This window comes from Crinia signifera, chromosome 2 (assembly GCF_055691185.1).
Source record: "Crinia signifera chromosome 2, ASM5569118v1, whole genome shotgun sequence".
NCBI classification, from domain to species: Eukaryota; Metazoa; Chordata; class Amphibia; order Anura; family Myobatrachidae; genus Crinia; species Crinia signifera.
In genome coordinates, this window is record NC_139218.1 from 90,213,306 (window position 1) to 90,237,314 (window position 24,009).

General features: G+C 45.2%; 1 protein-coding gene across 1 annotated transcript in view; it reads right to left on the bottom strand.

The window, feature by feature from the left end:
- Window positions 1-288: 288 nt before the first annotated feature.
- Window positions 289-24,009, bottom strand: part of LOC146059911 (arylsulfatase D-like) — a 47,420-nt gene continuing 23,699 nt past the window's right edge. The window contains exons 6-11 of the mRNA XM_083172565.1: window positions 19,929-20,352; window positions 17,285-17,421; window positions 15,512-15,646; window positions 7,159-7,321; window positions 3,569-3,690; window positions 289-2,304 (exon numbers count right to left, since the gene is read on the bottom strand). Of these exons, the coding sequence (XP_083028691.1) occupies window positions 1,934-2,304; window positions 3,569-3,690; window positions 7,159-7,321; window positions 15,512-15,646; window positions 17,285-17,421; window positions 19,929-20,352 (1,352 nt within the window). The 3' untranslated portion in view covers window positions 289-1,933. The remainder of the gene's footprint in view (window positions 2,305-3,568; window positions 3,691-7,158; window positions 7,322-15,511; window positions 15,647-17,284; window positions 17,422-19,928; window positions 20,353-24,009) is intronic.

Consider the following 24,009-nt stretch of genomic DNA (forward strand, 5'->3'; position numbering starts at 1 on the left):
GACAACCAATTAATGTATGGCCATAAATATGGACTAATTTTACTATGCCACCATGCTTATAAGAAATAATTTTCGGTACTTATGTAATATCTGGGCTCCCGTTTTTCTTATGAGACCGCGTCCCCTTGCGGGGCTCGCTGCGCTCACCGCGCTTTGGGCACGGTGGCTCTCTGCGCTCGCCACACTATATAAAATCAACTCCATGCGTAGTTGGATAGTAGGGGTATGAAAAAATGGGGTGCATTTAACATGGGAGCCCAGATAATACATAAGTACTGAATTTTCTAATCCGAAAAGTGTAAAACATCTGGTGGTCTATGCTGTTCAGAGCTGACCACCCCACAAACCTTTGGTTTTCTTGGAGGATCTTGTGTAGTAGTAGTAGTAGTAGTAGTAGTAGAAGTAGTTTCTTTACTTGTGTTAAGGATGTTCTGGTTTGGAGGTTTTACACTGGGGGAAAGACCAGCCCGCTCCCTTAACTCAATGTATCTTATCTCTCTTATTCCTGCAGCCCTGTTTAGATGTAGACTGTGTGCTCCAATCATTATCTGTAGCCATTGACCCCCATGCTATTAAATCAGATGACATAAAATATTTCTGTTTATAAGGAAAATGTATCAAACCTTGGAGAGACGTAAAGTGGAAGAGTTACCTAAAGCAGCAAATCATCTTTTAACTGTCATGTAGCTAGAACAGCCTTTCTCCAATCTCTGTAATAGGCATGATATAACATCTCCCAATATATCATTGCATATTTACCTGCAAATTACAAGAGACTCACAATTTTTTTTTAGCAGTCCCGGCACCAACGGAAAAGTTGCCAAATCTTCTGAATCCCACCCGTTTCCAAGGGAAGCATTTAGGATAAGGAGATTATACCTGGAATTCACTGGCCCATATAGAGGGGACAAAACTAAATGACACAAATTTGCATCATTTAGCCCCACCTCCTCCATGTGGACCTGCATATGACAGCATTTTGCTGAGAGGGGGGCAGGGCTTAGGGAAAACCCCACCCACCTATTATTCTGCAGGGTCTCCTCTTTGGGCTTCTCCCGGGGAGACAATGAAAGTATGTAACAGGTATGCATACATACATACATACATACATACATACATAACCATAACATGCGTATTGCTATCATAGTCATCTATCATTTATTAAATCATAAAACACTTTTTACTGTCTATAGTCTATTAAGAATACCAATAGATAATTTATTAATGCACCTAGTACATTTATTTGGCCAACAACAAAGAAAATATTAGAATTAGGAATAATCAATTTGTGTGCGCTGCTTTAATTCATAGTGCCACTTACAGTAGAAGTTAAAGGACTCAGAGGTAGACTTATTAAGCTCGGTGAAGTTATAAAGTGTCTGGTTTTGATCACTGATCAATCAGCTCCTACTTGTCATTTTTTCAAACCAAGCCTGTAACTTCATAGTTAGGAGCTGATTGGCCGGTGATAAAAAAACAGACACCTTATCACTTCACCAAGCTTAATAAATCTGACCCTAAATGGTGATTTCCAAGCTGCCTTGTCTTTGTCTGTTTTGGGCACTGGATTTAAAGGTGCAATACTACATTTAAAGCACTCTTGTTAAGTATATTTTTCACTTATAGACAAATAACAACAATTGATTGCTTCTGGGCCTTGGACTGCAAGCCAGGACACACACTGAAGGGTACCAAACCCATCTTTTGTGGGATCAGAGCGTAAGGGGTTGCTTTTACTCATTCGTAGACTGGAGGGATTGATATCTACTGGCAAAAAAATGAACTACAGTAGTCACTGAGCACTAGGGTTAGAGACATCCAGAGTGCAATGTTAAATGTTGAAGTTATGACCAAGATTTTCTGCTATTCATATCACCACGACTGAGGGGCAAGAACTTGAACCAAAGATCACCAAAATATAATGTGAGATGTATCAAATAATGTCTGTGTCATTGCGGTCTTCTTTATTACACCAGCAGAAGGGAAATGTACCACAGCATGGCTGCAGCCATGGCTTCCAGAGATTATTCCAATAGGACATCTGTTGGGGCACCACTTGGATAGTCTTCCGGTGCTCTGCTACTGCCATCTCTATTCTGCTTAGTACGGTCTTATAATGTGGTTCACCATCAGGTTGAAGAGCGCTGGATTCTGAAGGATCAGCTGATAGTTCGAATAATAGTGGAGGTTTATGGTGTATGACATGATCCCCTTCACAAGCACATAATATTACATCATAGCAGCCCACTGCACCTTCTGGGTGAAAGGCTGGAGTCACATAATGAGCTTTCCAGGTAGCGCCAACTAAAAGAACAAAAATTTCAATAAAAACAATAAATGAATACATGAGAAAAATTGTAGCAGGCTCTTTCAGAGATTTCTGACAATTGTTGTAAATAAGTCTTTATTAAACAAGCGACCTTTCACCAGACAAGTCGCCGACACAGTTTGTAGTAGGGAAAAGCAGCCCAATTACTTCCACAGCATATGAAACAGGTCTTTTTACTGGGTACTTTAGCCAGGCACTGGTCCACAAACAGAATATACACAACCTCAGGCTCCCTGTCTCTAACCCACCGGCCCACACTCTATTGCCTGGCAACTTGTTGGTGTCAGGAGCCCTGAGCCCTTGTCCTACTGAGCTTTAAGAAAGTGTGGCATAGGTGCGTCTGATTGTGAGGAGCACTTGCTCCAACACCTGGACCGGACCTGCATGGACAGGATCTCCTGTTTAAAATTGCAGGGCATTTCTCTTAATCCTAAACCATGATCGTTTAGGATTAACAACTGTGTCCTATTTTTGCAAACACCCCCGGGGTGGCATCCAGACTGAACTACCACAATACATATATATATAGTCTGTTTTATAATCATTACATCCAGGGCCTCAATGGTACATGTGTTTCTGTGTGTGCAACAATTCTGCTCAATGATAGTTGTGTCACGGTAATTATACAGCATCAAACAGGGCAATCCTTGTAGCGCACACCTTTTTTTCTGCACGTGGCCATGCTGTGGGTTCCCTGTGTCCCTCTCTGCTCACTTGTGCATGTGATGTCACATGCACCAGCAATGTCATATGCATTACACAACAGCCAGAAGCATGGAGCCAGCACCCAACAAGGCTGTCAGCAGCGGACATAAAATGTGGAGTACTGGGGCCCACAGGTAATGTAATGCTCCTTCATTCCAGAACCCAGGGCCACGTGTCCACCCACAACCCCTCCCCAGTTGTGTTCCTTCTAACAGTCCAGATTTTAGGGCTATCCATGCTTGAGCCCAGCTGACTTACCAGGTACTTTAGTACCTGAGATTTTTATTTCATTATCTGTGCTGAAGCCTGGACATCATTAAACCCTGAGCTGTTAGCACTTAAGGACTATGAGAAACAGAACAAGAAATAAAATAGCAAGCGTAGTAGAAATGTAACAAATACTGTAGATTTCTCCTGTGACTAATTTAGAAAAGAGGAATAAAAACCTTATTTTGGAAGTTTTGATTCTGATTTCCCAAACATACAGCTATCACTTATTTAATGTTCTTAGCAAAAACAAAACAATTTACTTACTTTCCTTTTGGTGCCAACGCACCGCATGTAAATGATTTCCACAGTAGTGAAACAGAAACTCATGGTCGGAGTAAGAGGTTTTCTTTGTAAGAAGAGGCATTAGGTTGTGGCCATCAATAATTCTAATTAAATTAAAACAAATATAAAAGTTACAGCTTTTGTAAACAATCCAATTCGGCTTAAATGATTAAGTTATGGAAGTATCTCGTGTGTGTTGCATAACAATTCGTTTACATTGTAGGCCATTCTGCACCTAGCTAGAGGCAGGTTCACGTTTCCGTGGTGTGTCCAATGAGGGTGCACCAAGGGGAATTATTGCATATAAAGATGCACATAGTGAGCATGGTCCCAGCCATTGCACACTCAGACTCACACTTATACACCAGGGTAAAAGAAAAACCGCTGAAGTACTGCATCAGTAACCACATGCTGCCCAGAAATGATACTGGTGTAACTATGGCTTTGCAGACCCCGTGGTCTGGGCAAGTTTGGGTGCTGGGCAAGTTTGGGTGCCGCGGGGTCTGCAGAAGCTTTTGTTATGGCCACCGCCTCATCTGGTGCTGCAGTGCCGGGACCAGCAGACCCTCCTTTCTGCTGTAGTCCTGGCTCTCCTCCTGATAGAAAGTAACTTGCAAAATGGCTGCCACCCTCACAGCAGACGATTATTAAGGATGCTAGAGAAGGCGGCGACCTCCTCTTGCATCCTAAATAACGGTCTGCTGTAAGGTGGTGGCCATTTTGCATGTGACATTCTATCAGGAGGAGCGCCGGGATTGTAGACAGGAGGATCTGCTGGTCCAGGCGGGCCGGGATTGGACCGGGTGGCCGAAGAAAGTAAGCAGTGAGTGGATGGAGGGAGGTGCTCAAACTATAGTGGCGGGCAATCATAGATCTTGCCACTATATACAGAGCCTTGCAAAGTATTAACTCCCTTGGCTTGTTTTCCTATTTTGTTACATTACAACCTGTAAATTTAATTATTGTTTATCTGAATTTTATATGATGGATTTACACAAAATAATCTAAGTTGGTGAAATGAGAATTATATATATATATATATATATATATATATATATATATATATATATATATATATATATATATATATATAATCCCCTATACATATTCACCCCTTTGGATGTGAGGCCCCGCAAAAGTTCTGGTGTAACCAATGACCTTCAGAAGTCACATAATTAGTGAAATGAAGTCCACCTGTGTGCAATCTAAGTGTCACATGATCTGTCAGTATAAACAGACCATTTCTGAAAGGCCGCAGAGACTGTAACACCACTAAGCATGAGGCATCACACCATGAAGACCAAGAAGCTCTCCAAACAAGTCAGGGACAAAGTTGTTGAGAAGTACAAGTTAGGGTTGGGTTATAAAAATATATCCAAATCTTTGATGATCCCCCGGAGCACCATCAAATCCATCATCTTCAAATGGAAAGAACATGGTACCACAACGAACCTGAAAGGGCCTCCCACCAAAACTTACAGAATGGACAAGGGGGGTATTAATCAGTGAGGCAGCACAGAGACCAGAATTAACCCTGAATGATCTTCAGAGTTCCACAGCAAGGAAAACGCTATGTCTGGCGAAAATTTGATTTGAGACTAGGACCAGAGGCATAGCGAGGGTGGTGTCGGTGGATCACCAGCTCCGGGGCGCTGGAAGCTGTCATGGCGCTTGAGCTGTGCCGGCACCGCCAGCTTGCCCACTCCCCTTCACTCTTGTCTGCCGTGGCGCCGCCCACTCCATCTCCCCTGCTAGTTCCCGGCTCCACACTGTGTACTGGAGATGTGGTGCTATTTAAAATTCACATCTCTCCAGCAGCCAATCAACTGGTGGGTGCTGGACCGCGAGCACCTATTGGCTAGCGCGGTCCAGCGGGAGATGTGAATTTTTAATAGCATCACACAGTGCACATCTCCCAGGAACATCGAGGAGCCTGGCCCACACACTTCCCCTGACAGCTGGGGGGGGGGGGGGGTCCACACTACTCCCTCCCTGTTCCACACTACTCCCTCCCACCATCACTCCACACTACTACTCCCACCCCCCACCCCTGTTCCACACTACTCCCTCCCTTTGTCCCTGCTCTGCACTATCACTCCCACCCTCCCTGATCTGCACTATTACTCCCACCTTCCCTCCCTGCTAGCAATTTCAGTCCCCCTTGGCAACAAGTCCCCCTTGGCAACAATATTAGTCCCCCTTGGCAACAAGCAACAAGTCCACATTGGCAACAATATTAGTCCCCCTTTGGCAACGAGCAATATTAATCCCCCTAGGTAACGAGCAATTTTAGTCCCCCTTGGCAACGTGCAACTTTAGCCCCCCTTGGCAACGAGCAATTTTAGTCCCCCTTGGCAATGAGCATGAAGCCCCTAGCATCGAGCATGAAGTTCCTAGCAATGCACATTTAGGTAAATGCCACTTATGTGTATGTAATGGGCATCATGTGTGACCTTATGTGTAATTGGCATTACAGCATGTGGCTTTATGTGCAATGGGCATTACGGTGTGTGGTATAATGTTAGGCCGCGTGACCTTTTCGCCATGCAAGAGCCCCGCCTACTACAAATTGATGGGGGGGCGGGGCGCGAAACATGCCCTTTCTCCGGGCACCATGGCACCTAGCTACACCGCTGACTAGGACAGAGGTTCACCTTCCAGCAGGACAATGACACAATGCATACTGCTAAAGCAACACTCGAGTGGTTTAATGGGAATGGCCTTCAGAATCTGTGGTGAGACTTGAAGATTACTGTTCACATGCGGAAACCATAAAGGAGCTGGAGAAGTTTTGCCTTGCGGAATGGGCAAAAATCCCAGTGGCAAGATGTGGCAAGCTCATAGAGACTTATCCAAAGTGACTTAGAGCAGTAATTGCCACAAAAGGTGGCTCTACAAAGTACTGACTTTAGGGGGGAATAGTTTTGCAACCTGGAGTTCTTGGTTATTTTGTCCTATTTGTTGTTTGCTACACAATAATAATAAAAAAATTACTTCAAAGTTGTAGGCATGTTCTGTGAAGGAAATGATGCAAACCTTCAAACAATCCATTTTAATTCCAGGTTGCAAGGCAACAATACATGAAAAATGCCAAGGGGGCGAACACTTTTGCAAGGCACTGTATAGAACACCTTCAGCTTACATTATTTTTAAGGTACACAATGCCTTTGCAGTGCAATACATTGGTGTTTGAACAAACTACTAATTTACAAGATTACATGTAAGCAGCAGCGATAGCAACTCCAACCACATCTGAATCAGACCCCTTGTTTTGCAGGCAAACTTAAATGCCCGCCCTGCTGTGATGCCTGGACTGACCTGTTGAGCAGCTGTATAATAAATGTGTATACTGTAGCTTACCATAACACTTTATCTTTGCAGTGTGCATCCAGTCTTGGGTAGCAAATGTTGTGTAAGTGATTATACTAATAGGTCTCCAGTCATGTCATTGCATCACACTGTGAGCATTTACTACACGTTACCGTATATGGATGCTGAAATGTAGATACTTAACTTTGACTGAACAATGATTATTCTAGTAGTTTTCTGATGTAAGAGTATAATGGATGCACCTGTCTGTTGGCAATTCACCACCAGCTAAATGGACTACAGTTGGGAAGATATCCATGAGACTCGTGGGCTCATCAGTTTCTGTGCCAGAAGGAATCACACCAGGCCATCTGAATATCCCCGGGACACGAATACCACCTTCCCAGCCAGTCATGGCTTTACCACCTACAGTATGAAGTTTCCATCATATGAACATTATATGAATTGCATGAAAACATTTGAACAAAGTTTTATTATGGATACATACAGCAAGTTCAACTTGCTTTTGTCAGTGGCATTATGGGAAAAAGCTGGACACATACTGTATGTATTTATTATTATTTATTACCAGTTTCTTATATAGCGCACACATATTCCGCAGCACTTTACAGAGAATATTTGAACATTCACATCAGTCCCTGCCCAAGTGGAGCTTACAATCTATATTCCCTACCACAAGTACACACAAAGACATGATAGGGTTAATTTGTTGAGAGCCAATTAACCTACCAGTATATTTTTGTAATGTGGGAGGAAACCGGAATACCTGGAGGAAACCCACGCAGGTACGGGGAGAATATATAAACTCCGCACAGTTATGGTCGTGGTGGGAATTGAACCCATGACCTCAGTGCTGTGAGGCAGTAATGCTAACCATTACCATCTGTACTGCTCCCCATAATTAAAATCAAATAGAATAAAGGGTAATTTGCGGGAACTGGTCTAATTTGGGCAGTTATGCCTATAGATTTAAAGCGGCAATTATTGTTTAGCAAAACCAACCTGGAGCACAATGCACCAGTACAGTTTAAATTATCTATACAGCGCAATGCACCTGCTGATCTTATTTGATAAAATAACCACCTGTGTTAATACGGAAGCACTGTAACTAAAGTAGGAATTATTGCTCTTGTCTTTCAATTTAAAGTCATGTTACATTACAATTTAAAATTTTATTATCTATTGTGCCTAGTTGAGATTCAAGTATTTGCTGAATTTATTTAACTACATGTTGTATCAGTTTCACAGACCCTCGGTGGAAAACGAATGGTGCAAAAAAGTTATATACCCAAAAGCAACAAATTAAATCCTTGCAGAGCTAGAACTGGACAGGATAAACTAGGAGAATTCAATCAATGCATCACTTCATGTATTTATAAGCTTAAAGCTAGGTTTCCTCTTCCGCACAGAAAACAGGACATGATCAGCGTAGTTTGTTATTACACAATACCATTCAACTTCCTGTCCTGGATGAACATCTGGCCTTGCTCAAATTCTATTGCCAAGTTCCCTGATTAGTGAGCCTCCCTATACAAACAGGTGAATCTCTATATCAGACTCCTGCTTCGCGCCACGGATTTTATAATTACTATGTCTGGGCTTCCTGACTTACAAGCTCCCCTGTTGGATGGGGAAGGAAGGAAAAGTATGGGTAGCAGTTGTAAGATGGTGCCCCCTTGATGATCTTAGTAATTAGATCAGTACAGCCTTATAAACAATCTCAAAGGGTGAGATGTACTAAGCCTTGAAAAGTGATAAAATGGAGAGTGATAAACAGCCAGCCAATCAGCTCCTACCTGTCTTTTTTCAAACCCAGCCTGTAACATGGCAGGTAGGAGCTGATTGGTTGGTGGTTTATCACTCTCCATTTTATCACTTTTCAAGTTTAGTACATCTGGCCATATACAAGCAAAGTAAAGTCCAAAATTTATAAATGTTTATTAAAAAGTCTTTTTCCACGCTATATTGGTATCTTTTCCAGACTATTAAAAGGTTCAATAGTATCTTTGTTGTATTTCAGGATAGCAAACAAACGTTCCCAACGCGTTTCATCCCAACACAGGACTTCACCAGGGGTTCGCGGAAATCACTATAATAAATTCCAACGGTTTTTGTAGGAGGACAATGCCTACATTGGAATGAATTATTGGGTCCTTTTGAACATTCAGGGCTGCTTAATTACTTGATAGTATAGTTCGGCTATGAAGTTTAGCGTAGATGTCTCTCAATTATCACAAACAGTTGCTCCTCTATAGAGTTAGGGAATTTTGTAATAGCTCCATAATATTTCGACTAACCCATTGGACCGTTTTTCAAAGATCTGACGGTGTTCTATATTGACCGCTATGTCTGATAAAAACACTGCTAGAAAAATGAGTAAGTAATACTCGGTACAGAGTCTGGGATTTTTCAGAGTACAATTCTCGCCTTCTGGAGATCTGCACACTGGGAAGGCTCTGTAGTATTGACTACAGAGCCTTCCCAGTGTGCAGATCTCCAGAAGGCGAGAATTGTACTCTGAAAAATCCCAGACTCTGTACCGAGTATTACTTACTCATTACTCAAAATCCGTCATTCCACACAAGTACTGCGTTACTCATTCCGGTGCCTTCCTAGGGGTATGAGCCCTGAGGACGAGCACACGGCTCGAAACAATTGTTGGATTGTACCCTCTTCTTAAATAAAGCACTTTGGCCCTTATTCTGATCTGTGCGGCCGGAGCCGCATACGTTGCTCCGGCCGCACAAACCAATCCCCGCCTACAAGACGGATCGCCACGGCCGTCCGTACGCGGACGGCTGGCAATCCGCATGAAAAATGGTGGGGCGTACGCCTCCACCATGGTGGGAGCTGCCCCCTGCATTCGATGGTCGACGACCATCGAAGGCAGGGCCGCACGCTCCACCAGCTCACGCAAGCTGAGACCACACGGACACTTGTCCGTGTGAAAGCTTGTTTGGGGGCGGAGAGCTGACATCCGGCGATGTCAGCTTTCCGCCCCCATCACTGGCGTCATAGCCTCATTACCATGCATACGCCCCGCGTTTGCATGGGAACGCCCATGAAACGCTGGGCGTATACATAGGTAAATGAGGCTATCAAGCCCCTCACGCCCCTATACGCCCCCTTTGCGGCGTATAATTTTTGTGTGCGGCGATTTCGCCTGCACATGCGCAGAGTGACCTCTGCGCATGTGCAGAGTGAAAACATCGGCGGTACGGCCGCACGCGGGCCGTACCGCACAGATTAGAATAAGGGCCTTTATTTGAAATACTCCGAGTGACGCACCTACTTCTACGGCAGATCTACAGATATATATATATTGTCTTATAGTTACAAATATGCCTTAACCCTTTGAGTGTCAACATCACAGTAAGCGATGTGCAAAATATCTGCTAAAAATGCCAGTGTCCCTCACATTTGTTCTATAAATGTAAAAAATGAAAAATGATGTGTAACAAAAAATAATAATTATATTTCCTATATAAGGCAAGCATTACAGGTCATTATGATGAATAAAAATGTTTGCTTGCCAATTTTGACAAATTCACATGGCACTCAAAGAGTTAAACTCGTACTATTAAAAAAAATTGATAAAGCTTCACATCACAGTAGATTCCATTAGTAGGAAGATACAAAGATATAAAAACCAGAGGGTGCTAACAGCGCATACATACTGTATAATGATCATTATAGATTTCATGTATCCATGAATGTTGATACATTTTAAATAATGAATGTGTCGTCTCTGTGTGGTTGATTAGTTCTTTCAACTTGAAATTACCAAAGTTATCCAATATGGTGACTGGAATGTCCATAAGATACTGGAAACACACCCTCTCACCAATCCACCGAGACAGAAAAAGGCCCAATGGCCATTTAATTTATTAGTACATATAAAAAAAATATATATTTTTGATAAAATTGTATACAAGTGTAACATTTGCTTCCATTTTACAATAAAAAAGGTGTCATAGTATCGCTCAAGACTAGAGGGAAGATGTTGCTGTTTCCTGCCATGCGTCCTTATTGGTGTAAGCTCAGATGGCTGGGACCTCACTGGTGGCCCAAAAATACAGCACCAAAACCTACGCATTTCACCAGCTAGAATTGGTAAAATGAAACAGCCACAAATTTAAATCTTCAAAGGAAGTAAATTACTGGCAATTCACAGGAATGAAAGTACTCTGGGCCAGTCATAGCCTTTGTCTAGTACTCGTCCAAAAGGATAGACCAATGTCAGACCTCTGGCTGCAGAAATATATCTTACATCTCTTATATATTTAGCCAGATCTGTCACTCAACCCCTGTGGAGAACGTTCCTGTGTAGAACAGTTTTACTTTCATGTGTCTGACGTTCCACCCCCTTGACATCACCTCCCCCCGCCCAGCCAGGGCTACAGTACACGCCCACCATCCACCATTACTCCTGCACATCCCTACCCTCTGCCATGACCCCCGCGACCCCCCTCCCGCGATTCGCGGGACCCCCCGCGACCCCCCCTCCCGCGATTTGCGGGACCCCCCCGCGACCCCCCTCCCGCGATTCGTGGGAACCCCTGCGACCCCCCCTCCCGCGAATCGCGGGACCCCCGCCCCCCCCGCGACCCCCCTCCCGCGATTCGCGGGACCCCCGCTACCCCCCCTCCCGCGATTTGCGGAACCCCCGTGACCCCCCCTCCCACCATTCGCGGGACCCCGCACCCCCCCTCCCGCGATTCGCGGGACCCCCGCATTCCACCCTCCCGCGAGTCTCGGGACCCCCGCGACCCCCCCTCCCGCGATTCGCGGGACCCCCGTGAACCCCCCCTCCCGCGATTCGCAGGACCCCCGCGACCCCCCTCCCGCGATTCGCGGGACCCCCGCGATTCGCGGGACCCCCGCGACCACCCCGGTATCCGGACTATTGTTAGACAGCACTTACATCGACAGCCATTACATCGACACCATTAGTTCGACAGCTCAAAAGGTCGACATGGTTTTAGGTCGACATACCATTAGGTCGACATGTCATTATGTCGACAGCTCATTAGGTCGACAGCTCATTAGGTCGACAGCTCATTAGGTCGACATGTTTTTAGGTCGACACTGCCATTAGGTCGACAGTGTCTATGTCGACAGTCAAAAGGTCGACATGGGTTTTTTCACTGTTTATTGAGCCGACATGTGCCGAAAGGCGGTATTTCATGCCCTACTATCCACTAGGGCGTGGTGGGAGAATAAAATAGTGTGCCGAGCGCAGGGAGGCACCGTGCCCGAAGCATAGCGAGCAGCTGCGGTACACTTCAAACTGTGTCCATGTCGACTGTGTCGACATTTCGGCCAAAAAACAGTGAAAAATCCCATGTCGACCTTTTGACTGTCGACAGACTCTGTCGACCTAATGGCAGTGTCGACCTAAAAACATGTCGACCTAATGAGCTGTCGACATAATGACATGTCGACCTAATGGTATGTCGACCTAAAACCATGTCGACCTATTGAGCTGTCGAACTAATGGTGTCGATGTAATGGCTGTCGATGTAAGTGCTGTCTAATATCCGTCCCAGACCCGACCACCCCCTCCCGCGATTCGCTGGACCTCCGCGACCACCCCCTCTCGCGAAACACGGGACCCCCGCGACCCTCCCGAAAATCGCGGGACCCCAGCGACCCCTCCCTCCCGCGAGCCCCCTCCCGCGATTCGCAGGACCCCTGCATCCTCCCCTCCCGCGATTCGCGGGACCCCTGCGACCCCCCCTCCCGGCATTAAAAGGGCCTCCCACGACCCCCCCTCCCGCGATTCACGGCACCCCCCCCCCTACTGTGATTTGCGACCCCCCTCCCGCAATTCACGCCGCCCCCTCCCGCGATTCACGGAACCCCCCGTAGCGCCCCCCTCCCGCGATTTGCGGGCCCCCTCGGCACTTTTCGCGATTTGCGACCGCCCCCTAATTCACACATTCGGGGACCCCACCTCCCGCGATTCATGCCCCCCTCATGCAATTCACGGCACCCCCCACACCCCCCGTCCTGCGATTCGCAACCCCCCACGACCCCCCCTCCCGCGTTTCACGAAACCCCCCGTAGCGCCCCCCTCCCACGATTTGCGGGCCCCCTCGGCACCTCTCGCGATTTGCGACCGCCCCGTAATTTACACATTCGGGGACCCCCCCTCCCGCGATTCATGCCCCCCTCACGCAATTCACGGCACCCCCCATACCCCCCTTCCTGCGATTCGGAACCCCCCCACGACCCCCCCTCCCGCGATTCATGCCCCCTCCCGCGATTCACGGACCCCCGCACCACCCCCCTGCGCCCACCCTCCCTTGATTCACGCCCCCCTCATGTCATTCACGGCAACCCCCCACACCCCCCCTCCTGCGATTCGCAGCCCCCCCACGACCCCCCCCTCCTGCGATTCATGACCCCTCCCGTGATTCACGGACCCCCGCACCACCCCCCCTTGACTCACGGCACCCCACGCGCCCCTCCCGCAATTCACGGACCTCCGCAACCCCCCCTCCCGCAATTCACTAACCCCGACAACCCTCCTCCCGCAATTTGCGGACCCCCCTTCCCACGATTCAAGCCCCCCCGCGCCCCCGCCCATGATTTGCGGACCCCCCCCCTCCCGCTAACCGTGGATCCCAACACACCACCCCCCCTCCCGCAATTTGCAGACCCCCTTCCGGCAATTCCACCCCCCAGCGGACCACCGTGGCCCCCGCTCCCGCATTTCACGAACCCCAGTGACAATGGGGGATCCTGTACCACCACAAGCAGGTACCGCCCCTAGGTGGGAAATCCGGCCCTGGCTGCCGCACTGCAGGTTTCCCCACTGCCCTCTGCACCAGCGCCACAACTTTTATCAATGTCTTGCCCACATACCACTATTATACAGCCTCCTGCTCTCATGCACGCTCACTCCCTCCCAGTGGGAGGAGACGCTCACCCACTGCCGGGAGCTGCATACTGTCCCCCATACTCCTCCAGTTCTAGGGATGCCCATCGACCATCAATGATTTTCAAATAATCGATGGTTTATGGCCGATGTTGAATACTTTTGCCATCAATGTGGGAGGACACTGCCCTGCCTCCTGTTCTCCTGCCCCATAACTTCCGCCAGTGGAGACCCGCTCACCCTGTGTTGCCCACATTCCCCTATCATGCTTTACCGCCCAGCCTCCTGCTCTCATGCACCCTAACTCCCACCCAGTCGGAGGAGACACTGACTCCTGTATTTCTGTGCTGCCACGCTGGACCCTCACCCACTGGCAGAAGCTGCACAGTGTCCACCACCCTCTTTAGTCCCCCGTATGCTCACACACCCCTATCACTACCCAGCTTCCTGCTCTCCTGAACCGTAACTTCCACCACTGGGTAATCGCTGACGCTGTGTTGCCCACATACCCCTATCATGCCTCATATCCTAGCCTCCTGCTCTCATGCACCCTAACTCCCACCCAGTAGGAGGAGACACTGACTCATGGCCACCGTCCGGTACTCCTGTGCTGCCACGCTGGACCCTCACCCACTGCCAGAAGCTGCAATACAGGGCATCTTTCATACAATTCTAACCATATTTCTCACAATACAAATGTTCACAAATTAAGGGGCGTAGCCCCTTACGCCGGTGTGAAGAGCGCCCGTAGGGCGCGATGAATCACCTAGTACATACATACACATATATCTTATACATATATTACTGCCTCCAAAGGGCTGATGATAGTTTGTTAGGGAAGACTAGATGAATAGATGCATCAAATCTGCCATCAATTTCTATGGGGGAAATTTATTAAGATCGGAGTTCTATTTCCCATGGGATGTTAGTTACTATCTATTATCTTCTAGAAGGTTCTAAAAAAATAAGAATTAGATTCTGATTGGTTGCCCAAAGCAATGTATAATTGTCCCCTATGTCACAGGGTAAATGTAATATTTATTTATTTATAGTTTCTTATATAATAGCCTGTGAGTTGCAGGCACTCAGAGACGCTGACTGGGGCCAAGAATTAGCCATGGCATTTTCAAAGCAGACTTTGTTACATAGTAGATAAGGATGAATAAAGACTTGCGTCCATCGAGTTCAACCTGGGTTTTAATAGCTTATCCATTGTAAATGACAGAGTATGATTCATTTTTAAAGACAGAATATGGATTCTTATTAGTACCCTTGGATGTTTTTATCCAATAAATTTTAAAAGTATTTATTGTGTCTGCCGTCACCAACTCTCCAGGAAGAGAGTTCCACAGTTCGACTGCTCTGACCGTAAATAATTTTTTCTTTTGAGGGAACGAAATCTTTTTTCTTCTAATCTAAACTCGTGCCCTCGTGTCCTAGATTCCTTTCTTGCAGTAAAAAGGGTGCTTGACAGTTCTTTATATTGGCCCTTGATATATTTGTACATGTTGAGCATGCCCCCCCTTAAACTTGCCATAGGCAGCATGATCTGTCTCTCCACATGCCAAACAAGCAGAGCACCAAAAAGTGGAGCTCCCCGGTCAGACTTTTATGAAGCAAGACTGACCAACCTATTTTTTTTACAATGTAAAAATCTATAGTCATATGCAAAATGACTTCAAGCTCAGATAATGATTAGGAAATGTACTTACCTCTGTAAATTCCATTCCATCCCCCAGTTTGAACGTCCCCAACACTTATCTCCAAGTGCCCCCCATGGTCTGAGGCAAAATACACCAATGTGTTGTTTTTTATTTCAGCATTTTCAATAGCATTAAGTACAGAACCTGTAAGAGAAAATATCTGTTAATCAAATGAACAATTGAATGCATAATGCTGTTGTATCACCCATTCATATTGTGGTAACAGGGTTAGAACTATAACCTATACCTGTACATTATGGGAACACAAAGAGCAGGTAGAAAACAGGGAAGGCAAGGTGAGGGTCAAGATCAAACAGCTGTGGTAGAGCTGGAGATAAACAAAGAAGACTGAAGAGAAATTGAGGAGGCAATGATGCTGAAAAGTCACAGGGGGAGGTACTGGAGAGACACAGGGGGAGGTACTGGAGAGACACAGGGGGAGGTACTGGAGAGACACAGGGGGAGGTACTTGAGAGACACAGGGGGAGGTACTTGAGAGACACAGGGGGAGGTATTGGAGAGACACGGGGTGCGAGGTGCTGGAGAAAGGGGGATGTGGGTAAAAAATAAATGGGGGTAAGTGCTGTGGAGAAATTGATGGTAGAAGTGAGCCTGGAGAGATACAGTTGCAATCAAAACTGTCAGGATTAGAAGTTAAAGCCTGTCAGACCTTAATCTTTATTAAGGCACCAATTTAGAAGTTATATTTCTGTCAGAAATTATACCAAATTACTGTAGCAAATACAATGTCATTATTTGCAATTCTTTGATCAGGAAAGTCAAGAATTTGCTCTGCTATTTTGTTTCATCTGTATGGTGATGACACTATTATATTCCTGCACAAATTGGTATTTTCCAGATTATGTAATATCCTACATAAATACATACAGACTCAAGTCACTGTTTGCCTGAGGACATTTAATTTCTTCAGAGGTTTCCTGCTCCACAGAGTATAGGTATAAAAATACTCCCAGGGGATGCTTACAGACATTTGTGATCAAAATGTCCTATCCACAACTGGGTGTATTTAGCCCTGTTTTATTAATGCTTTGGCTTGCTCTTACATTTCCCTAATATTGTTTTGCATGTATGTTTGAGTACTAAAATAAATAATCAGAAAAGACCACTAGTAACGACTGTGCCCATTGTCAATGCATCATGTACCTACTGGGGAGGGATGAGGGGACCCAAAAAACATGTACTTGGCATCAACAATTTCCATTGCTGGCCCTAGGAGTAAGATCTCGGCTCATCCCTATCAACATTGAGTACAATTTTCAAATGACACAATGATTCTATGCTGCTTCCTAGACCAGCTTCCTTTATATCAGATAGCCTTCCTGCCTTTGTCCCAGATTTAGGTGTGCAGGATGTATCACCAGTACCATGAACTGCATGGAGACCACTTTGCTGCATTTCAACTCTGGGTTACATCTCCAGAACCGAGAATTATAGGAGCTAGAAAACTTACAAAATTTAAAATCAATTAGTTACTGTAGTTGTCTGAGAAACAATCATTATAATATGCATATACCTTTATACATGCAGTTAAATACTGCATGCATAATAGCATTGGGGCAGATGTATTAAGCCTTAACAATAGATAAATTCAAGTGTGATAAGGAGAGATAAATGGCCAGCCAATCAGCTCCTTACTGACTTTTTTCAAACACAGCCTGTAGCATGGCAGTTGGCAGGTGATTGGCTGGACTTTATCTCTCCTTATCACTCTTGCATTAATCTCTTGTTAAGGCTTAATACATCTGCCCCATTATTACTTACCAACCATAAAGTCCATTTCTTCAACATTATCCCCATAAATTCCATGTTTGCTCTTCCCAGAGAATGCTTTAGTTGAAACCAATGGTGTGTGAACGTGGAGAAAAGACACGACCAACAGAAAAGGGACATTTTTATTTCTGAAAAAAAAACCAAAGAAGATCAAGAAGAACATAAAGTAAAGATTGTGTTCCCTAAATATAAAAACATTATCCATTTTTTCTTATTTTATATATGGAAAGGAAATATGTGATACAGTAAGTGTCATTTGGCACAACAGGTTGAGACACAAGAATTACAGTGAATGTGATTGGAAATTTTTGGAAAATTTATGAAAACAAAATAATTGTAAATGATTAAGAACACAAATAAGCCACACCACTGCAGTTACTTGTGATCATGTACAATATATAGGGGGGTATTCATTCCTTGTCGTGCTCCTGCAGCCATCTCCCGACCGACGGGGGAGATGGCTGCGGGGCCCTATTCAATGCTGTCTTCCCTGACAGCATTGAACAGGGGTTCTCCGCAGAATGAGCCCGACATCACAAGCTGTCGGGCTCGTTCTGCCGAGAAAAGCCGGAAATAGGCGAGCTCCCGGCCGGAGCTCGTCTATTTCCGTCCTCAACTCGCGGCCACGCCCTCTTCTCCCCGCTCGGCGGCCGTGACATTGAATCCTGACCGCCGAGCTCCAGTCGAGCAAAGCGAGAACGGGACAGGGGCACGGCTGTCGAGCTTGCTCGACAGCCGTTCCCCTGACATTGAATACCCCCCTTAATATGAGAATGGTCTATCCTTGATTCACATACCATTATTATTTTCCCTGCTCATGTATGGCATGTGTATCTATATTTTATGCCATCTTATATTTTAGCTGGCACATGTGTACCTGGTCAGTGTTAAGTTTACCTTTACTGCCCCAGCCTTTTCAAACAACATCTTCCTAATTAGGATTATGTTTTTAAAAAATTATGTAAATCCTTACAGTCCCTGACTCAATCCATAAATACCATTTGGTCGTTCTCAGAACCATCTAGTATCAACATAGTCCAAAATTTGTTCTGAATTAATTTTGAGCATTAATTAAAATACAACCGTGCATCAATTATTTAATACTTTTGTCGTACCACAAGATATGCAAACCAATAGTATTTGGGATATACTGAACAAAAACAGGATTGTAAGCACATGTAAATATTTGGTTCAATAAGTAAGGAAACAAAATTATGGAGGGTATTCAATGTGTCTATGGGTCACTGATGAAAATGACACTGCCAGGAGAAGAGGCAGGGGAAGTCGCTGGTCGGAGGAGCATGCTACTTTGACCAGCGACCATTAGGGGCTGAAAATGGGAGCGCGCACCTGGCGATTTATAGCCGGTGCACATTCCAATCACTGGCAATATGGTCGCTCAGCGACCATATTGCCAGCGATAAGTGTACCATGTGTACACAGCTTTATTTAGAAGGAGGTAGAGCATAGTGGTGACCATCTATACAGGATTGCCCCAAGAGACTTTTTGCATTTAAAACAACAATATGCTATATACATAAGCACAAGGAAGTGCCAATTATATACATTTCCCGTTTGTTCAAAATTTGAATGGAAGCATATCTTTTGTGGTGTATGTGTTTATATTTAAATTTATATACATATTGTGTTTTATATGTATTTTTATATCAATAAATTAAGTAATACTTGTATGCAGTGCTCTCTGTAGCTGCTATTTTCATAAAGTATTCAGATTACCTCTTGGGAGCTGAAATACATACAAGCTTTATGCTTACCCATACGTTTTGGAAATAATAGTGTCCTATATATACACACTATACAGCGCTATATTTTTAAATGCATTGCTCTTTGTATTAGGAATTCAATTGGTTTGCACCCGATTAAATCATTGTTTATAATGGGGTTGGTTCACTGCCCATGGTGGATGTGCTTGGCCAGAGGTTGAGTATTACAGCAAGAAAACAAACCAAAACCAATGAATATACTATAAATGTTCACAATGAGATTGATGCAGGATTATTGCACGCATTTTGGTATAGAAGTTCCACAGGTTACAAAACTCACCAGCGTAAGGTACCAGACCAGGAAATTTTGGGCATACTATGTAGGTGTGTCTGGGTGGAATAGGCAATACCGAGATAGAAGATATTGTACAAAGGAGGTGCGGCTCTGCGTATGTGTATGGGTGATTATACGCATGTGCAGGGCTACTGTGCAAACACCTTTTGCGACTATCACAGTCGTCGAGGCGTTCGCAGAAATCAGGGCGGACAGAGGGCTGGCGCATGGGGACACAAAAACGGTGGGTGCACCCAGAAAATGCTACTTCTGATCAGCCGCCACTAGCCTTGGGGAGGAGACACCTTATTTGATGGCCAGAATCTTATCCATAAGGTGTTAAATATTGACAACAAATACAGATTCCACAAGAGAACAGATTCCACTGAATGGAGATGGATATGATATTCACAAGTCAACATAAAATCTATTTGTGCAAGTTGAATTCATACAAAAAAGAAAGGAGCCACTAATGATCGAATGTTCTACTCATATTGTCACATACAGTAGGTGGCCATCAGCACATATATTTAATGTATGTAGATCTAAAGACCTTTTTCCAACAGCGTTCACTTACCTTTCAATGAACTGCTGCACCTCTCTCACAATCAGCGATGCACTCCTTTCTACATTCATTGGTTGCTCCACAATTTCATGGTTCCTCATGACTATACAACTCCAGTAGTGCATGAAACCATATATTAGGTACCATGAAATGAAAAATAAGAGGCCAAACAATGCGCAGAAGAGGATTACTTTGCCACTGATGGAAAACATGTTGGTATATCTAACAATTACTAATGTGATCACAGCAAAAGCGATGAGCTGAGTAATAACTTTCAATTGGGCTCGAAATGGCACATCAAGATCTTGCGGTCCTCCAGGTATGCACTCATGGATAAGGGAAAGGGGCATACCATAGAAATAATCAAAACCATGGCTTAGGGGATGATGACAATAATCACCGAGTGATTCACAATTCATACCCAGGTGCCATTTTCCTGAAAGAAAAACATTTTTTTTTTTCAGTTAAAACTGAATGAAACACAATTGTCACACGTTTTGGGAGTGTGCTATTTCCTACTATTATAAAACAATGTTTTAAGCCAATGTGCACTTTAGTGCATAAAAGCGGACATGCTTAGGTGCTATTATATTTACCAACAAAGTAAATTCAAATAAATAATACACTTTGACATTATATACAATGGCAGACCTTAAATAAAATTGTTTGATGGCCCATTAAACAAAAATACATCATGCACTCTAATCCTGAGAATTTACTTTTCCTATCATGCCTTGCCATAGTTTTAGCATTCACTACTAGCAAAACTGTGGCAAGACATGATGGGACTTGTAGTTTCACAACAGCTGGAGGGCCATAGTTTGGACATGCCTGGCCTAAATAGTGTTACATTTTATGAAAAGACTGCAAACGTCTATAACTGAGATTCGCACATTACTATTATCATGTAGGTCTCTTTTGCTGAGTCATTATGTTGCTGCCAATTGATTTGTGTTCTAGTCTACAGTAACCCCACCCTTACATGAACCCAGTGGCGCCGATAGGTTGGGGGCCTTATGGAGAGGACCAATGGGGTCTCAGCTGCCACTACCCTAACCTCGTTCCTGAGAGCCAATCAAGGAGAGGAAGAAAGAACTAACTGCTGCTGCAGAAGCCTCTCCCACCTGCCCAGAACACACTGCTCAGTGTCATGTGCTGAACTGGGGAGAGAGGCAGCTGCAGCAGAGCCTGTCCTTTCCCTCCCTGCAACCTGCCGGATTAGACACTGACACCCCATGCGTGGCGTGTGTTCTGTTACTTCATTCCAGCAAAAATTTGCAGGTTTTTTTTGCTGCAATTTTACCTTGGACCGGCAAACCAGTCAGCACACTTGCATGCCCCTGTAATTGACCAATAAGTTGATTTGAGCAACTACAATTCAATGTATCCCTGGTCTGACAATATAGGGATGGCTTACTTCATAATAAGAGGCACAACCAACAGTCTTAAATAAAGGCCAATGCCTTAGACTTTTTTTGACACTTTGAGTGGTGAATGGCTTACTTCCAATTTTATGGGGATAGGGTCACTAGGTCGAAAAGCATTAGGTCGACCACTGAAGGTGGACATGGGTTAGTTCGACAGGGACATTAGGACGACATGTGGTTTTTCACTTTTTTGAGCCAACATGTGCCAAAAGGCGGTATTTCATGCCCTACCATCACTAGGGCGTGGTGTCAGAATAAAATAGCGCAGTGAGCCATGCAAGGGTCCATGTCAACATTTGGGACAAAAAAGTGAAAAACCCCAAGACAACATTTTGGCTGTCGACCTTATGACCCTGTTGACCTTACCCATGTCGACCTTCAGTCATGTTGACCTTCAGTCATGTCGACCTTCATGCTTGTAGACCTAATGTCTGTCTATCCAATGATCCATACCCATTTTATGTTTCTAAGTAGCTAGATATACTTTTGGTTTTTTTTTCTTTACCACTGAAATATTAAGCTTTTTCGATTTTACATGCCCAGATTTAAGCCCTCTATGCTCTTGGGCAACTGCCTTGGTAGAGGACGCTGATGGACTTGTATCATGGATCATGACTGGTGGCAGCAGCTGCAGTACTAGTTTCGGTACTCTTTACCTAGAAGGGCGCCAGCGATTGAAATCGCGGTCATCGGGGGTAAAAATCGCGGTCATCGCGGGCATCGCGGGTAAATCGGGATGGCCGCGATGCCCGCGATGACCGCGATTTTCCCATAGGGAACAATGTTAAAAAGGCTGATTGACCGCGATTTCACTGTTAAATGCCTCAATGGACCCGATTTGGCCCTAGGAATCAATGTTAAATGGGCCACAGAGCCCAAATAACCACAATTAACCCTTAAATGTCCCCCCAATTTTTAACGCCACCCCACGATCCACGCGAACCCGAAGCGTGGCGAGCGCAGCGAGCCCGCGAGGGGCGGCGGTACGCGTCCTCCGACCTTTTCATGCCCTACTATCCACTAGGGCGTGGAGTGAGAATATAATAGTGTGGCGAGCGCAGCGAGCCACCGAGCCCGAAGCGTGGCGAGCCCCGCGAGGGGACGCGGATACCTTCACAGGTAGACGCGTCCCCTCGCGGGCTTCACAGGTGTCGGCGTCGCCACGGACACCTGTGAAGCCTGCGAGGGGACGCGTATAACTGTGAAGGTATCCGCGTCCCCTCGCGGGGCTCGCTGCGCTCGCCACGCTTCGGGCTCGGTGGCTCGCTGCGCTCGCCACACTATTATATTCTCACTCCACGCCCTAGTGGATAGTAGGGCATGAAAAGGTCGGAGGACGCGTACCGCCGCCCCTCGCGGGCTCGCTGCGCTCGCCACGCTTCGGGTTCGCGTGGATCGTGGGGTGGCGTTAAAAATTGGGGGTGACATTTAAGGGTTAATGGGCTCTGTGGCCCATTTAACATTGATTTCTATGGCCAAATCGGGTCAATTGAGCTATTTAACAGTAAAATCGGGTCCATCGCGCCTTTTAACATTGATTCCTATGGGAAATCGTGAGCATCGCGTCGCGGGCATCGCGGGTACATTTATGGCCGGCCGCGACGCGACCGACACGATTTCCATGTTTAACATGGGTTTCAATGGGAAATCGCGGGCATCGCGTCGGTCGCGTCGCGGCCACACATAAATGTACCCGCGATGCCCGCGACGGGCGCCCTTCTAGGTAAAGAGTACCCTAGTTTCTTGCTCTCCTCTAAATTGTTCATCCCCCATATCCATCAAGTTCATCCCCCATATCCACCCAATTTCTCCTCACACAATTTTTATGCAAAAAAGGAAAAAAACAAACATTTGTAGGATTGTTTCAATACATTAAATATTTTTTGATGAATAAACAGTCTATTTTAAGTAATCATACTAAAGACCCATCCTCACTGGGTGATTTTGAGCTGAAAGCAGCTCAATTTTGTATTTTTAGCTGCTGTCAGCTCCAAAGCCACCCAGAGTGTACGGGCCTGCGATGACCACTAATTCGTGCTCCCATGTCATCACTGGCTACCGCCGTCCATCTGCTGGTATTACCAGCAGATGAGCGACGGCGTGGACGGCTTTCCATAGCGTCCTGCAATGAAAAGTTGTCCACCTCATGGAAAATCGCTTGGATAGGCGATAATTGCTCAGTGTGTAAGCATGGAGCTATTTCAACCCAGCCATTTTCCCCATCATCGCTTTCCATACATGCTGGTTAAAATTGGCCAGTATGTATGTACCATACTCACATGGAGTGTATAAGAAGTCTAGTCCATAAAGGTACCTTTTTAATTGTGACCTTCACCAGGTTCACCCAGTGAAATAATTAGCTGATGTACTTCTCTCTCAGTTCAAGTGGGAGGAGATAAAGCATGTACTGTAACTTTCTGTTTTATATTGAATAATGCATACCCAACTCACAATTTATAAAAGTGACTAAAAAAAACATCAAGGTTCCTTTTTTTTTTCAGAAGTCCACGTCGGAGTAAAAAATACTTTAATAAATCATCATAAAAAAGTAGAATATGAGGTAAATAAAAATAATGAAATAAAACGTCTGGCTCACTTTTCCATTATCACTGCTTCATACATCTTCCCCTGATAACTGTGCAGAGTACTGTATAACAGCAGTAACA